At 47.1% G+C, this 17,730-nt stretch overlaps 2 protein-coding genes across 2 annotated transcripts in view; both read left to right on the top strand.

Annotated features, from left to right (window-relative positions):
- Positions 1 to 17,730, top strand: part of LOC142259335 (uncharacterized) — a 119,017-nt gene that overhangs the window by 53,286 nt on the left and 48,001 nt on the right. The window lies entirely within an intron of this gene.
- Positions 6,210 to 10,116, top strand: LOC142259347 (gastrula zinc finger protein XlCGF66.1-like). Its single transcript, XM_075331810.1, has 3 exons — positions 6,210 to 6,496; positions 6,580 to 6,693; positions 8,199 to 10,116. Exons 1-3 carry the CDS (start codon positions 6,364 to 6,366, stop codon positions 8,867 to 8,869), a joined length of 918 nt encoding a protein of 305 aa, XP_075187925.1. The 5' UTR covers positions 6,210 to 6,363; the 3' UTR covers positions 8,870 to 10,116.

Genomic DNA, 17,730 nt, shown 5'->3' with positions numbered 1-17,730 from the left:
GTTTGGTCATGTCTACCCGTTGGCGGCACCTGAGCTAGAAGCACTAAAGGAGTACATCGATGAAAGTCTAGCCAAGGGATTTATTCGCCCTTCTACCTCACCAGCAGGGGCACCCATCTTTTTCGTGAAAAAGAAAGAGGGGACTCTGAGACCTTGTATTGACTACCAGGAACTAAATAAGATAACCATCCGGAACCGGTATCCGTTACCGTTGATTCCTGAGCTATTGGAGAGAGTCCAACAGGCAAAGATATTCACTAAATTGGATCTCCGTGGGGCATATAATCTACTCCGCATACGTCCCGGAGATGAGTGGAAGACAGCGTTCAGATGTCGGTATGGACATTATGAGTACCTAGTGATGCCTTTTGGACTTTGTAACGCTCCTGCGGCTTTCCAACACCTAGTCAACGATATTTTTAGGGATATAATGGACCAATTCATGGTGATTTATCTGGATGATATCCTGATCTTTTCTGATTCCCTACAGGAACACCAGGAGCACGTCAAGACAGTACTTACCCGTCTGAGGGATAACCACCTGTACATTAAACTGGAGAAGTGCGAATTCCATTGCTCACAAATACAATTTTTAGGATATGTTATCTCTCCTCAGGGACTGAACATGGAGTCTGGCAAGATACAAGCAATTCTAGACTGGCCGGAACCGGGAAACATCAAAGAGGTACAACGCTTTGTCGGTTTTGCCAACTTTTACCGACGCTTTATCCGTAACTTTTCAGAGATCGTCCGTCCCATCACTCTGTTAACCAAGAAAGGACAGAAGTTTGTGTGGTCCGCCCAGGCCCAGGAAGCTTTCAATCGTCTCAAGGTTTGTTTTACCTCAGCGCCAATACTAGTACACCCGAATCCCGCACTCCCCTTTATTGTGGAAGTCGACGCTTCCGATTATGCATTAGGGGCTATCCTTTCCCAAAGGACTGGGGACAAGAGTCTCTTGCATCCGTGTGCTTTCTTTTCTCGCCGGTTGTCCCCTGCAGAAAGGAACTATGACATTGCGGACAAGGAATTGTTGGCGATTATTTCAGCTTTTAAGGAATGGAGACACCACTTACAGGGAGCTGCGCAGCAAGTGATAGTACTCACAGATCATCGTAACCTGGAATTTCTTAAGTCTGCCAGGTGCCTGTCTCCACGGCAAGCCCGTTGGAGCTTATTCCTTAACCAGTTCAATTTTATCGTTACATACCGTCCAGGTTCACGTAATGGGAAAGCCGATGCCTTGTCCCGAATCCACGCCATGGACTCCGTGCCTGGAACCCCGTCTCAGACCGTGTTATCAGATGCCAATTTCGTTGGAGTAATCCAGGACCGGGACTTGTGGAAGGACATCAAGCTGGCCTATGATGGTGACGTATTTCTTGCTGCCCCCCGAATGATGTGACTCTTGTTCTTCGGAATGGTGTGTGGTTGAGAGAGCGACGTATTTATGTCCCGGAGGCCGTAAGACTTCGGGTTCTCAAGTTGGTCCATGACTCCGTGTTGGCTGGTCATAGGGGGGTACAGAAGACGCAGGAATTTCTGAGCCGTTTTTTCTGGTGGCCTACCTGTTTAAAGGATGTAAAAGACTATGTCCACTCATGTGTGGTTTTGTGCCCGGTGCAAGGTCCCTCGTGTGGCTCCTACGGGACTCCTCCAACCGTTACCCGTTCCATCTCGCCCTTGGGGATCCATCTCAATGGATTTTATTGTGGAGTTGCCCGTCTCAGGCGGTCACAATACCATTTTAGTGGTGGTGGATCGGTTGACAAAAGCTGCTCACTTTATTCCGTGTACCGGTCTTCCCTCAGCCGCAGAGACAGTGGATTTGGTTATCCAGAACATATTCCGTTTGCATGGGGTACCAGATGAGATATTTTCTGACCGGGGCGTGCAGTTCACGTCTAAGTTCTGGAAGGGATTTTGTTCGGCACTCCAGATTGATGTCTGTTTATCTTCTGCATACCATCCTCAGACAAATGGGCAAACCGAACGGACTAATCAAACCCTGGAACAGTACCTTCGATGTTATGTCAGCCATCTGCAGGACGATTGGTTGAAGATGCTTCCTTTGGCGGAGTTCTCGTATAACAACACTCAGAGCAGCTCCACTAAGGTAACGCCCTTTTTCGCTAACTTGGGTTACCATCCCAATGTTTTGCCTAGGTCACCGGTTGCGGTTTTGGTGCCAGCGGTGGAGGACAGATTGACGGAGCTACGACAGAATCTGGAGGTTCTAAAGGACACTGTGGCTTCGGCTCAGGAGCGTTACAAGAGGTCGGCAGACACTCACCGGAAACAGGCACCCATGTATAAGGTAGGGGACTCGGTGTAGTTATCCACCAAAAACCTGAGATTGGGTGTTCCTTCGCAGAAGCTGGGACAGAAATTCATCGGTCCGTTTAAGATCACCGGGATCGTGAGCCCTGTGGCCTGTCGGCTGCGGTTGCCGCACCATTTAAAGGTAGACCCGGTCTTTCATGTTTCTCTCCTCAAACCCGTTTCCCCTAATACGTTTCATGGTCGTGTCGTGCCTCCTCCTCCGCCTGTGATGGTTGACGGCGAGGAGCAGTTCGTGGTTGAGGACATTATTGACTCCCGGCTCCATCGTCATCGGCTTCAGTATCTGGTACGTTGGCAGGGGTACTCCCCCCGAGGACGATTCCTGGGAACCGGTGGGTAACATTCGGGCGCCCCGGAAGATTGCTCAGTTTCATCGGCGGTACCCGGACAAGCCAGGCCCTGATCCGTCCTGAGGCCGTTTCTGGGGGGGGGGGGGGGGGGGTACTGTCAGGCTTCCGGGATTTCCAGTTCTCTTTTGAAAGAGCTTGCCCTCGGTTAACATGGAGTTTGCTGTTCTGTTGCCCTACTTCCTGTCCAGCTGCTTAAAAGGCCGCCTCTAAGCTTAGTCCAGTGCCTGAGTATACTGCTTGCTGTGTGCTCCTGCTTTGCTGCTCTTGGTTCCTGATTGACATTTGGACCCTCCTGAAAAACAACCGACACCGACTCTGGACTTGACCCGGTCTCATCAAGCTGTGCCCGGACTCCGTCTGCCGTCTTTGGTCAGCACTTCTGCCCGGTTCCTTCCGGTTCGTAACCTTCTGGACTCTCATCCCGTGCGGACATTTTTGGACTTTACCTATTGCCCCTTGTGTCCCGGCTGCTGCGCATTTAGGCCTTCTGGGGTGATTGCCAGACAGTCCCTGTATAGGGGTTCGCTCTTGGTGGTCTCCCTGGGGGAGTCCGGTGCGTGGTCCCGGGAATTCCCTTCGCTCCGATCCTGGAAGGTATTTCTTGTGTTTATTGTTCTACTGTGTTTTGTTCCGTTTGTGTACCTATCGTTGGTTACATATTATAAACATCTCTGCACCAAGAACTCGTCTCTGATTGTCATTGCCCTAACGCTATCGAAATCCTCAGTACATACAATAGTATTACAGGCGCCCGTTGTTCATCGTTTCCGTGGCATCACACGTTACTCTGTGTGACACCACGGGAATGATGAACACAGCTTACCTGCGTCCCGCGGCACCCGCCAGCTATGTGGAAGGAGGGAGGTGGGCGGGATGTTTACATCCCGCTCATCTCCGCCCCTCCGCTTCTATTGGCTGGCTGCCGCGTGACGTCGCGATGACGCCGAACGTCTCTCCCACTTCAGGAAGTGGACTTTCGTCGCTCACAGCGAGGTCGTCCGGAAGGTAAGTACGTGTGACTGGGGTTAAACGAGTTTGTGCGACACGGGCATCGATTTGCCCGTGACGCACAAACGACGGGGGCGGGTACGATCGATTGTGAAATCGCACGATCGGTCGTCTTGTGTAAAGCAGGCTTTAGTGCTGAGAGCGCGTATACAACCACTGATCACTATATATTGAGCAATAACTAAAACCTCATCGGGGCCATCCCTATGACTAAAAGCTGGACACTGTCATATTATATGTTTATAAGCAAAACAAGAATGCCGCGGAGACACCATCACATGTTTCTCAACGCTGGCAGGAAACTAGCCAGGTCTTTCACCGGGAAGGAACAACCACGAGAAGGGCAGTCTCCTGTCAAGGAAACCACCTATACCGAAACATGGTATCCATCCACAGACAGCTGTTTTGGGGTATTTGCCCCTCTTCAGTGTGGAGTAGGAAACTGGCTAGTGGGGGCAATGCCTAGTAGAAGACTACATAGGTAAGGCATTGCTCCCACTAGCCAGTTTCCTACTCCACACTGATGATGGGGCAAATACCTCGAAACAGCTGTCTGTGGATGGATACCATGTTTTGGTATAGGTGGTTTCCTTGACTGGAGACTGCCCTTCCCGTGGTTGTTCCTTCCCAGTGAAAGACCTGGCTAGTTTCCTGCCAGCCTTGAGAAACATGTGATGGTGTGTCTGCGTCATTCTTGTTTAAAGTTCGTAGACAAACATGAATAGGTTTACTTTTATCTAAGGGGCTAAAAAAAAGAGAAGTTTGTCCAAAAAAGTGGTGCACATTTTGCGCATCCCGTAGCGTTCTCATGATCTATGGCTCAGTGACGGCTTACTTTTTCTGTCTCAAGCTGAAGATTTTAATGGTACCGTTTTTGCGCACATATTACGCATTTTGCTCAAAATTTACGGCGACCAAAAAACATAATTTTGGCATTTTTTCGCCGCTATATAGTTTATCAATCAGATGAATTGGTTTCATATTTTGATAGATCAGGCCTTTCTGAACGCGGCGATACCAAATATGTTTATATATTTTTAATTTTTTAACCCTTTCATTGTCAATGGGGTGAAAGGAGCATGATTTGAACTTTTAGTTGTTTTTTTTTTTAATTTTTGAAAACTTTGTTTTTTACTTATTTTTATTTTACTAGTTCCCCTAGGGGGCTATAAGGATCAGCAGTATAATCACTTATTCATGTCTTCCGATCAGAGCAGCATCGGTCAGATCGGGAAAAATACTCATCTCCTGTATCCTGCAGTACTTGGCTGCTTGTTACAGGACCTAAGTCATGTGAGCTACAGGAGTCATCATATGACCCTATACTACGATCACAACCATCGGATCCACGTGATCAGGTCACGTGACTTCCGGTGGAGGCCTAGGAGTAAAGTTTTATGGTGATTGCGATTATACTGGGGCTGTCACAATTTGACAGTGCCATTTAAGAGGTTAACAGCCCCAGGCAGATCTCGGATCTGCTCGTATCTGCTAGGCACACATCTCAGCTGTACAAATCGGCTGAGATGTGCGCCTATCTCCGCCAGCTGCCGGCAGTAGCGGGAGGGAATTAACACTGACCGCTAGGACATAATTTTACTGCCCGCAGGGGTTAAAGTCTACGAGCTCCGAAACCAGTTTAGAATATCTAAACTTTGTTATTTACATAATTTTTCTAGTTTAGGAGTGAAATATAATGTGGGCACATTTTGTAATTGGGATAATATTCACTATTTTACTGCCTTCATACAAGAAATGGGTGGTAAATTGTGCGTCAGCGAGTGCACAGATCCGTACACCATGTGTGGCCCCTCTTCTTCCGTTAGAGACAAGAATACATCGAATCCTAATTCCATTGCCCTGTTCTTAATCAAGAAACTGGGAAGTTATTTATTTTTGCACTTTTATATTTTCCTCCTCTTATTCCGGGAGCAATTACGCTTTTATTTTTCCGCTCGCATTGCCATATGAAGGATTGTGTTTTATTATAAAGATCATTTGCTACTTTTATCGGTCGGTTTTACTACTTACATAGCACATTTCATGTTGAATTTTTTTTCCTACTCAAATGATATCTCACCTCCCTTATCTCCATTAATTTTACATATTGGCTCATCTCCTTCCCATTCAGGGCCTTATAATATCGGATCCTCTCAGTGGAGATCTTCTATAGAAGAGAATTCTCCTGATTGCCCCGTGAAGGATAGATATGGACAGGGACAAGATGGCGGAGAGGATATTACACCTCACCCTAGAGATCCTCTTCCGGCTTACTGGAGAGGTGAGAGATTCTGATGACGTCACATTACATCATTCTTATCTATGGGAATAACAGATGGACAGAACTGGAGAGGTGAGGACTCTGGAAATGTCTGGAGTGAGATTTATTACTGTGTCTCTCCATAACCAGGATTACACAGTAGTGAAGAAGACCTCTAGTGAGCGCTGTCAGGCCCCTGTGTCTGAGGGATGGGGAAGACCCCCAAGCCCAATCATGGGGCCTCCACCTCACCCCCCGATACATAAGGACATCAATGACCAGAAGATCCTAGAACTCACCTACAAGATGATTGAGCTGCTGACTGGAGAGGTGACACTGCTGGGAATGCTGGGACATTATACAGTAACGCTATGAAGGGATCGGGGGAGACGGTATCATTGTATGTGTCAGGTTCCTATAAGGTGTCAGGACGTCACCGTCTATTTCTCCATGGAGGAGTGGGAGTATTTAGAAGGACACAAAGATCTGTACAAGAACGTCATGATGGAGGTTCCCCAGCCCCTCACATCACCAGGTAATAGACAGGACTAAATACACACGGCCTATAATTATCTGTATGTAAGGAATAAATTCAGTCCCTGTATGTGTCTCCTCCAGTTCTATCCAGTAAGAGGACAACACCAGAGAGATGTCCCCGTCCTCTCCTCCCACAGGACTGTAAACAAGAAGACCCCGATGTTCCTCAGGATGTGTTTCCTCCAGCTCTATCCAGTAAGAGATATCTACTCATGTACTTTCTGCACTAATTTTGTGTTTACATTTTTAGACTTTCTGCTCTGGGTTTTTTCAGCTGTATTTTCTTTGCTTCTGCTTCTTCTGCTGTTTGCTTCTAGTGCCTTCTCTATGTTGTTATGAAGGCAGCTAAAAGACCTGCAGAGGGTTCATGAATACCCTGTTTCCCTGAAAATACGACCTACACCGAAAATAAGACCTAGCACGATTTCATGGGATTTTTGGAGAATGCTTGAAATATAAGCCCTACTCCAAAAATAAGCCCTAGTTACAGTCAGGGCCAACGTTGGGAGGAGTCAAATTGCGCAATTTCACTGGAACCCCACTCTCTTAGTGATCCCATCAGTTGTATTCTATGGTTGATTGTTTAAGGACCTTTGATGATTTCAGAGTCATGTGACATGATGTAACCAAAGGTCTCTTAATTGCAGGAGTCTAAAAGAACTGAACAAAAGACAGGCTGGCATGCAGGACTGGCATTAGAGGAAAGGGAGGGCAAACTGGACTATTTCATAGGGCCCCCATTCTCCTAAGGGCCCCAGTGTTTATATGCCGATTTTAGGACTGCTTAAGGACCTTTTTGACAACATGTCATGTGACCAAAGAGCTCTTAATTACAGAAGTCTAAAGCTGAAAAGGCGACAGGCTGGCGTCTGTGTGTGTTCACACCAGTTTGAACCAGCTTTGCCAAAATAGGCAGAGCATGACCAGAAGAAGGGTGTGATGCCACGGCTTCTTTAATTCATAACAAACTGTGGCATTCGCTATGCCAGAAATCTTACTCTAGTCCCTGACATCATTTTTCAGTGTCTATCTCTGGTCTTGATGAATTGGAGCCCTAATGGTTATCTGCACAGCCCCCAAGACCCAGCTACCTGCTTTTACGTCGAACCACAGGCTTGGGCAGGCTAGCAAGAGTTATTCTCCAGACATACTGGTGGTTGTTGTGTATTATTGCTGTCAGCTGTTGTGGTGTTAACCCTTTTTGTCTTTTTGTTGCTGCCTTCCTGCTCTTGCTTTTCTCCTTAGTCTCTCTCTGTTTGTTTCTGTGAGTTTGCAATGTGTCCCATCTGTCTTAATCTATGTTTCCATCATATTCCTGCCCCTTCCTTCCCCAGGGATATAACAGATTTGATCTGGTCAGGGGAGTAGTAAGGCATGGGACACCGCCATCTCCAGTGGTAATCCAGAGGTTAGGAATAGCTTAAGGTCTCCTAGCGTGAGGGACAGTATAGGAGCCCCCTGTCCCTGATTATCCTGGTCACATTGTGATAATCAATCAGATTATTTACTGTAGCACATTCTAGAACTGGTGCTAGGAATGGGAGAGCCGAATTAACGAAGATGTAACTCTTAGATGTTGAAATTGGAAAACAGATTCAGAATACATTTTTTTCCTCATTTTAATTTCTGATGTTATGGTTTAAAAAAATAAATGTACTTTCAAGATAATATCATTAAAAATAATAACTGTTTATTTTTAGCAGATGACTGTATTGGGGGTTCAGATGGAAATCTAATATCTTCAGAATTTATAACAGATGATGACAGTATCACACATAATACATATGAAGAGCATGCTGCTGTCCCAGATATACCTCCAGTCCTTCCTAGGAAATCTCTATCATCTGATCTTTTCAAACAAGTCCAAAATTCTGATTTATCACAGAATTGTCAGCAAAATAAAAGTTACAGAAGTGATATGGAACATGAAACCGGTCCTACAAGGGAGAAACCGTTTTCATTCCCAGAATGTGAGAAATGTTTTGCTCGAAAATCAAACCTTATTTATCATCAAAAATATCACACAGGGGAGAAGCCATTTTCATGTTCAGAGTGTGGGAAATGTTTTATTCAGAAATCAGAACTTGTTAGGCATCAGAAAAATCACACAGGGGAGAAACCATTTTCATGTTCAGAATGTGGTAAATGTTTTAATTGGAAATCATACCTTGTTGAGCATCAAAGATCTCACACAGGGGAGAAGCCATTTTCATGTACAGAATGTGGGAAATGTTTTACTAGGAAATCATCTCTTTTTGACCATGAAAAGGTTCACACAGGAGATAAACCATTTTTATGTTCTGAATGTGGGAAATGTTTTTCTCAGAAATCAGATCTTGTTAAACATGTGAAGAGGCTGCACAGGAAATAAACCTTTTTCATGTTGTGAATAATTGAAATGTTTAACTGGTAAATCAATTCTTGTCGACTATGAGAAAACCCACACAGTAGAGGAGCCATTTTTGTATTCAGAATTTTGCAGATATTTTTATCAATAATCAGGTCCTGTTGTGAGATGAGTCACATAGGAGAAATCATCATGATGTACCGTGATTCAATGGGTTTTATCCAAAAATCAATTGCTCCACTAAGAATTGGTCAGGGAAAGCACCATTTTCTTTCTTTTTAAACTTACTGTATTATTATGACCATAAGCCGCACCTAGGTTTTAGTGGAGGAAAATAGGGAAAAATATTGTAGTAAAAAATGTAGTCATTACGCACTTATGGGGGAAAATGTGCTGCTAACACTGTTATGGGGGCAATATCCCCCAATTCTGTATTAGTGTCCCCCATCCTGGGCCCCTTTGAGTTATATATGTCGATCATTCTGGTGTATATGTCGTTCTTCCTGGTAAATATGTTCCCTATATTTGTCCTATCCTGGTGTATATGGCTCGCATCCTGGGCTCATCCTGGTATATACAGTATGATCCCTATCCTGGTATATATGGCTCTCATCCTGGTATATATGGCAATCATCATGGTATATATGGCCTTCATGCTGGGATCATCCTGGTGTATATGATCCCCATCCTGGGCCCATTCTGGAATATATCTTTTATCCTCGTATATATGTTCCCCATCTTGGTATTTACAGGTTAAAATGAGCCCCCTTACTTCTTGGAATGCAGGTTGCACCAATGATGTGTCTGCTTCTGCCGTCATCCTGGTATATATATCCCTCATCACGCTGCAGACCTAAAAAAAAATGATTATACTCATCATCCCTCTGCTCCCCCAGTGTGCGGTCTCGTCTTTGACGGCAAGTGAATTCAGTGTGGAAGCGGCGCATCGCATGACGTCACTGTCATGCACCTGCAGTTACACGCATACATCAGCTCCCGAAATATTCACTGCTCCCCATACCTGGGATTATGGACTTGGGGAGTAGTGAATATTCATTCTCTAATAGCAGACACGCGTGATCACCCAGCTGCAGCATTAAGTTGGCGGCTGGGTGATCATGTGTGCATGCTATTAAAGAGGATGAATATTCACTGCTCTCCACACACAATTCTACCCACCCCTCGATGCCGGCTTCAGTGCTCAGAGGTAGACGCGATTATGGGAGTGAGGAGCAGTGAATTTTGAAGAGTGAGTATTGAAGTATATCACATTGTATATAATTGCATTTCAAAACTTGTTGTTTTGTTAATAAATACTTGTAAATATATATTCTTCATGCCTGGCTTTCTGTTGTTTAGATGTGATGATTTTGCCTCAGAACCTCTGGAGTTGAGGCAGAGCTGTAGACATTTGACACAAAAATAGTGGGGGGAGAATTGAATCACACTGAATCATAAGCCTGCTCTACATGTTGCAATTAGTTGTACAATCGCATTTGCGATGTGACATGCCCAGGTTGCATACGGGATCTTATGAGATTGCACGTAGGTCGTTCATTTGCTGTCACACGTGCGTTAGTAGTCTATGTTAAATTGATCAATTTTGTGTGCGATCCTTTAGATCATGTGTTCTGTGACGTATGCATTGGGCACCCTTTTTTTTTTTTTATTTATTGACTTGCCAAGCGTGTGTAATGTGTAGGGATGCGTTTTTACTATGTCATCTGCCATTCAGCTCTGCTACATGGCCGCTGACAGCAGACACAGACACCAATGTAGCAGAGCTGAATGGCAGATGACAGCAGACACAGACAGAGCCGCACGATCATAATGAACTCGGGTGAACTTCACCCGACTTCATGGTCATGCTGTGGCTCTGTCTGTGTCGCGTCCTGATTAGCGGTCACCTGTGAAGGACTCACCGGTGACCGCTAAACTCCTGAGTAACTGAATTGAGCAGCCCTCTCTCATATACTCACCGATCCCCGATCACCGGCGCTGCACGGCATTCACACTGCTCCGGCGGCTTTTACTGTTTTGAAAAAGCCGGCCGCCCGTTAAACAATCTCGTATTCCCTGCTTTCCCCGCCCACCGGCGCCAATGATTGGTTACAGTGAGACACGCCCCCACGCTGAGTGACAGGTGTCACACTGCACCCAATCACAGCAGCCGGTGGGCGTGTCTATACTGTGTAGTGAAATAAATAATTAAATAATTTAAAAAAACGGCGTGCGGTCCCCCCCCAATTTTAAAACCAGCCAGATAAAGCCATACGGCTGAAGGCTGGTATTCTCAGGATGGGGAGCTCCACGTTATGGGGAGCCCCCCAGCCTAACAATATCAGCCAACAGCCGCCCAGAATTGCCGCATACATTATATGCGACAGTTCTGGGACTGTACCCGGCTCTTCCCGATTTGCCCTGGTGCGTTGGCAAATCGGGGTAATAAGGAGTTATTGGCAGCCCATAGCTGCCAATAAGTCCTAGATTAATCATGTCAGGCGTCTATGAGACACCCTCCATGATTAATCTGTAAATTACAGTAAATAAATACACACACCCGAAAAAATCCTTTATTAGAAATAAAAAACACAAACATATACCCTGGTTAACCACTTTAATCAGCCCAAAAAAGCCCTCCATGTCCGGCGGAATCCAGGATGCTCCAGCGTCGCATCCAGCGCTGCTGCATGGAGGTGACCGGAGCTGCAGCACACACCGCCGCTCCTGTCACCTCCACACAGCAACTGAAGACAGCCGCGCCATCAGCTGAGCTGTCACTGAGGTTACCCGCTGTCACTGGATACAGCGGTGGCCGCGGGTAACCTCAGTGACAGCTCAGCTGATCGCGCTACTCACCGCCGCTCCTCTCACCTCCACGCAGCAACTGAGGTGAGTATCGCGATCAGCTGAGCTGTCACTGAGGTTACCCGCAGCCACCGCTGTATCCAGTGACAGCGGGTAACCTCAGTGACAGCTCAGCTGATCGCGCGGCTGTCTTCAGTTGCTGTGTGGAGGTGACAGGAGCGGCTGTGTCTGCTGCAGCTCCGGTCACCTCCATGCAGCAGCGCTGGAAGCGACGCTGGACCATCCTGGATTCCGCCGGACATGGAGGGCTTTTTTGGGCTGATTAAAGTGGTTAACCAGGGTATATGTTTGTGTTTTTTATTTCTAATAAAGGATTTTTTCGGGTGTGTGTGTTTATTTACTGTAATTTACAGATTAATCATGGAATGTTTCTCGGGGAGACGCCTGACATGATTAATCTAGGACTTATTGGCAGCTATGGGCTGCCATTAACTCCTTTATTACCCCGATTTGCCAACGCACCAGGGCAAATCGGGAAGAGCCGGGTACAGTCCCAGAACTGTTGCATATAATGTATGCGGCAATTCTGGGCGGCTGTTGGCTGATATTGTTAGTCTGGGGGGCTCCCCATAACGTGGAGCTCCCCATCCTGAGAATACCAGCCTTCAGCCGTCTGGCTTTATCTGGCTGGTTTTAAAATTGGGGGGGACCGCACGCCGTTTTTTTTAATTATTTAACTATTTATTACACTACACAGTGTAGACACGCCCACCGGCTGCTGTGATTGGGTGCAGTGTGATACCTGTCACTCAGCGTGGGGCCGTGTCTCACTGTAACCAATCATAGGCGCCGGTGGGCGGGGAAAGCAGGGAATACGAGATTGTTTAATGGGCGGCCGGCTTTTTCAAAACAGTAAAAGCCGCCGGAGCAGTGTGAGCGCCGTGCAGCGCCGGGGATCGGGGATCGGTGAGTATATGAGAGAGGGGGATAGACTGACATGGACAGAGAGTGAGGGACAGAGATAGTGACCGACTGACCGAGATTAGTGAATGACAGACATTGTGAGGCGCTTCAGAACGCAGCTTTTCAGCTGCTCTCTGAAGCGGACCTTTTTTAAGCTGCGGTGCAGAGCGCACACCTGCGCACATAGCCTCAGACACCAAAATCGTATGAGGGATGTCACACGTTACAATTGACTAGGTTCGTGCAACAAAACGCTCAATTCTAGACAAAGATACGATGTGTTTGCGATCAACGGTTTTGCGTTCAATCTTGATCGCACGTAGATGTCACACGCAGACACCTCACAAACTATGCCGGATGTGCGTCACTTACAACTTGACCCCAACGACGGATTGTAAGATATATTGAAGCGTGTGTAGCGGGCTTTAGTGTCACGCTAGGTACAGGGAAGTACCAAGCGCACGGAAGAAGGGAGTGGAAAGGAAACCCTGTGTCTAGGAAGATGATGACCCCTGACTAAACCTACTGCTGGTCCCTGGGGTTCCTCATCACCCGAAATAGGTTCCGACCCTAGGTATCCCTAATGTTGGGCCCTAAATAGGGAACAGATGGGATGCGCTCTTTATCAACGCCACTAAACAACTATAGAAGACAAGGGGGACGGGACATGAGGAAATGCATGATCTACTTATCATTAATGTGTCAGGAAGGAATTCAGCAGAGCTTTCAGCAACAACACCACAGAGGAGAACAAGCCACCTGCTTGCAACCTCGGTTCGAAGGAACTGAAAATATCACCAGCACAATCCAAAGGAAGGAATGGAAATTTAAACACCAAGGGAATACTGATAATCAACAGGTGGGTGGAAGTCGAGCTCCTGCTGGGTCCAAAAGGGAGACAGATTAATCCAGCAGGAATGCATTCTGTACGGACACTGTGACCATTGATGGCAAGAAACCACATGACTGTTTGTCACCCGTGACACCTAGATATGTGGAAGTTATTAAGACACTCCGGTCCCAATTCATCAAAGATTTATGCCAAAAAAATTGTCATACAAACTTTGAAAAGTCTCACATACTTGGCTTAACTCAGTCAGTGAAGAGCAAGTAACATGTATGATACCTATGCTGGGGTTTTCGGAATTAATGGGGTTCTGTCACTAAGTGTTTAAGTCATAATTAAACGTCAGAATAATATAAAGACAGGGACTCTGATTCCAATGATGTGTCACTTACTGGGCTGCTTTCTGTAGTTTTGATAAAACACTATATTACCGCTAGGGAATTATCACTAGAGAACTAGTAAACCTGCTGCCATGTATTCTCTTTCTCCATAAGCTCTGTATGACCCCACCCCACCCCTGATTGGCAGCTTTCTGTCAAAGCCCATTGTACACAGCTGCCAATCAGTGGTGTGGGTGGGGTTATACACGAGCATTTCGAGAACTGGTAGATCTTAAGCAGCTAAAACTGATTTTTATCAAAACTTCAGCAAGCAGCCAAGTAAGTGACACATCACTGGAATCAGGGTCTCTGCTTATACAGGTCGATTGGATACACATTACAAGTAGCTTTGTTCTTCTTAATCTATGAATCACATCCTGAAGCCATACACTATGAATTTTATATATTTAATCTGAAAAGTAGGCAGTGTTTACCTCAGGGGTGGGGAACATCAGGCCCGCGGGAAGTATGCGTCTCGCCATGACTTTCTGCGACCCCCGGGCAGATTGCGGGGGGGCAGCAGTGTTCAAGCCGCCACTGCAGTCTTGCAGGCCACTGGCCCTTTAAATCCCCACATGCGCATACATACAAGTGGGTTCTCCCGTTGTCAGTGCCAGATTGCTCACGACTAACTATGTGGGCGGGTTTAGTGGTATGCGATTCCATCCCACTTCATAACTTCCAGCGGTCTGTGCCCACCCTCTGCCCTCCGGATGTGTGCCCACTCTCCGCTGCCTGCTCTTTGGTGCTGTGAGTCCGGCGCTGCTGTGTGTCCATCGCCCACCCTCTGCTGCTGTGTGCCCTGTCCAGTGCTTTGTGGCCTGCCCCTCTAGTTCTGTGTACCACGCCCCCTCAGAGTTGCGTGCAACCCTCAGTGCTCTGTGCCCCCCAATGCTGAGTATCCCCCCCAGGTTTGTGTGCCCCCCCATTGATGTCAGGGCTCTGCAAGTGCTTTGTGCAGCCCCCCAGTGATGTCTGTGCCCCCCCTCCCGGGATGTCTGTGCCTCCCTTCAGTGATGACTGTGCTCCGCCCAGTGATGTCTGTGCCTCCCCCCAGTGATGTCTGTGCCTCCCCCCAGTGATGTCAGTGCCTCCCCCCAGTGATGTCAGTGCCTCCCTTCCAGTGATGTCTGTGCCTCCCCCCCATTGATGTCTGTGCCTCCCCCCAGTGATGTCTGTGCCTCTCCCCAGTGATGTCTGTACCTCCCCCCAGTGATGTCTGTGCCTCCCCCCTAGTGATGTCTGTGCCTCCCCCCCAGTGATGTCTGTGCCTCCCCCCCCAGTGATGTCTGTGCCTCCCCCCAGTGATGTCTGTGCTCCACACAGTGATGTATGTGCTCGACACAGTGATGTCTGTGCTCGACACAGTGATGTCTGTGCCCCCCCCCAGTGATGTATGTGCCCCCCCAGTGATGTCTGTGCCTCCCCCCCAGTGATGTCTGTGCCTCCCCCCCAGTGATGTCTGTGCCTCCCCCCCCTAGTGATGTCTGTGCCTGCTCCACTCTGTGATGTCTGTGCTCCACTCTGTGATGTCTGTGCTCCACTCTGTGATGTCTGTGCTCGACACAGTGATGTCTGTGCCTCCCCCCTAGTGATGTCTGTGCCTCCCCTCCAGTGATGTCTGTGCCTCCCCCCCCAGTGATGTCTGTGCCTCCCCCCCAGTGATGTCTGTGCCCTTCCCAGTGATTTCAAATATATAGGTGTATGGCACTCCTGGGGTTATGATTGGGGCTCAGAAAGGGTCCAACTCTGTATTCATATAGAAAGAAGACTCCGGCACTCAATATTGTAGTGAAAGAAAGATGATTCCTTTAATTGGTATATTGTATAATATCAATATCATTGATGTTTCGGTCTATATGACCTTCCTCATGTATACACTGTCAGACGTGCTGGACACAAAGAAAACAGATAATCAGCTGTGAAATACTGTGCACAGCAGGTGAGGGATATGTGATGAGAAAGAGGCACAATGGTAAATACATTATGTTAAAAAGTATAAGCACACGGGCCAGGAGGAGAGGGACCAGGGGGAGGACCCGGTAATCCAGTCCCAGGCTTCCTCTCCTGGAAGAGGCCTGAAAGATACCAGCAGCACTACAGAGTACAGGCATCGCAATACAAATGTTACAGCTTCAGAGCCACTCAATGAGCATACTATGAGACAGCTTATGTCTGAAATAATGTCCACATTTAAAAAAGATATGCAAAGTATGCTTAGATCTATGCAAAGGGACATTAATGCCATAGGAGAACGCACGTCTCACATAGAAGATAAGATGGCGGAGCTAACAACGGCGCACAATGAGGTGGTGGATTCAGTTGTGTCTATAGATGAAGAGGTAGACGCACTAAAGCTCAAAATAGCGGATATGGAGTACAGATCACGCCGCCACAACGTCAGACTGAGAGGTATTCCAGAGACGGTTAAAATAGATACTCTCAAAGAATTTCTCACTGATTATTTCTCATGCCTGATGCCGGACTCTACGCAGATTGATCTGGTTCTGGACAGAGCCCACAGGCTTCCTAAGCCTAAGCATCTCCCAGCCTCAATACCCAGAGATGTAATAGTTAGAATACATTTCTTCCACATCAAAGAAAAAGTGATGGAGGCAGCTCGAAAACCGCCATCTCTGCCTGATCGTTTTAAAGATATATCCATATATGTAGACTTATCGGCATTCACTTTAACACGCAAAAAGGCATTTTCATCATGCACAGGGATACTAAGGGAACACAACATCCCATACAAATAGGGTTTCCCAGTAAAGCTCATAATAAATAAAAGATGGGCACAAGCATGTGGCAAGCAGCCCGGAACAAGCCTTACGACTCTGCAAGAAGTGGGCTCTACCCTCTACAGCCAGGGAAGGCCTGGAAAGAAACCCACTACCACGACAAATCGCGGAGGATTGGTCCAAAGCATGAATTCTGCATGTAGAGAAAGTGTTTAAGCCGCCAGGAACAGAGATTGAAAAACCGGAATTGAACTCTGCTAATTGATCCTTTACAGAAGAGTTCTTTGGGATTTGCCATTTGGATAAACAGACTGAGAAGAGTAAGGCTCCTCTTTGGGAAGAAGAAGAAGCCGGGGGTCACTTATGGCATGGACCCCATACAATATCGGGACTTGGACATGGACCCTTTTCCTGGATTTCTTGGAGATCTTGGTTTTCTGTTTTTTCTCCTTTTTTTTTTCTTTTCTCTACACTGAGAATTTACCTGAATTTTTTCCTAAATTTTTTCTTTTTTTATTCTCTTTGTTTTATTTTTCTGTTTCTCTTTTGAACAGGCATTTTTCTTTTTCCTGGTCTACTCCTGGGGAATATGTCAGAGCCCAGGCCAAATTTTGTTTGATAGGCCTAAGTTTGGCTCCTGATACACGATATGGAAAGCCCATAAGGGCACCCTATGTTTTTGCTCTTGAGAGCAAGGTTATTTGTGCAACAGTTAAGGCCACTTTACATGCTGCGATATCGGTACCGTGGTAGCGTGGGTACCTGGCCCCATCGGTTGTGCGACACGGGCAAATCGCTGCCCATGGCGCACAACATCGCCCGGACCCGTCACACTACTTACCTGCCCTGCGACGTCGCTGTGACCGGCGAACCGCCTCCTTTCTAAGGGGGCGGTCCATGCGGCGTCACTAAGCGGCCGCCTAATCAAAGCGGAGGGGCGGAGATGAGCGGGACGTAACATCGCACCCACCTCCTTCCTTCCGGATTGCGGGCGGCGGCAGGTAAGGTGAGGTTCTTCGTTCCTGCGGCGTCACACGGAGCGATGTGTGCTGCCGCAGGAGCGACGAACTACATCGTACACGCTGCAGCAGCGATATTTAAGAAGGGACCCCCATGTCACCGATGAGCGATTTTGAACGTTTTTGC

Source organism: Anomaloglossus baeobatrachus, assembly GCF_048569485.1.
Source record: "Anomaloglossus baeobatrachus isolate aAnoBae1 chromosome 5 unlocalized genomic scaffold, aAnoBae1.hap1 SUPER_5_unloc_9, whole genome shotgun sequence".
Classification (NCBI taxonomy): Eukaryota; Metazoa; Chordata; class Amphibia; order Anura; family Aromobatidae; genus Anomaloglossus; species Anomaloglossus baeobatrachus.
Note: the sequence above shows the minus strand (reverse complement) of the source record. Positions and strands in the feature narration are given on the sequence as shown.

Coding starts and splice junctions, on each gene's coding strand:
- LOC142259347 (XM_075331810.1), top strand. CDS start 6,364: ATGTGTCAGGTTCCTATAAGGTGTCAGGACGTCACCGTCTATTTCTCC. Junction 6,497..6,579: donor CCAGCCCCTCACATCACCAG/GTAATAGACAGG, acceptor TGTCTCCTCCAG/TTCTATCCAGTAAGAGGACA. Junction 6,694..8,198: donor GTTTCCTCCAGCTCTATCCA/GTAAGAGATATC, acceptor GTTTATTTTTAG/CAGATGACTGTATTGGGGGT.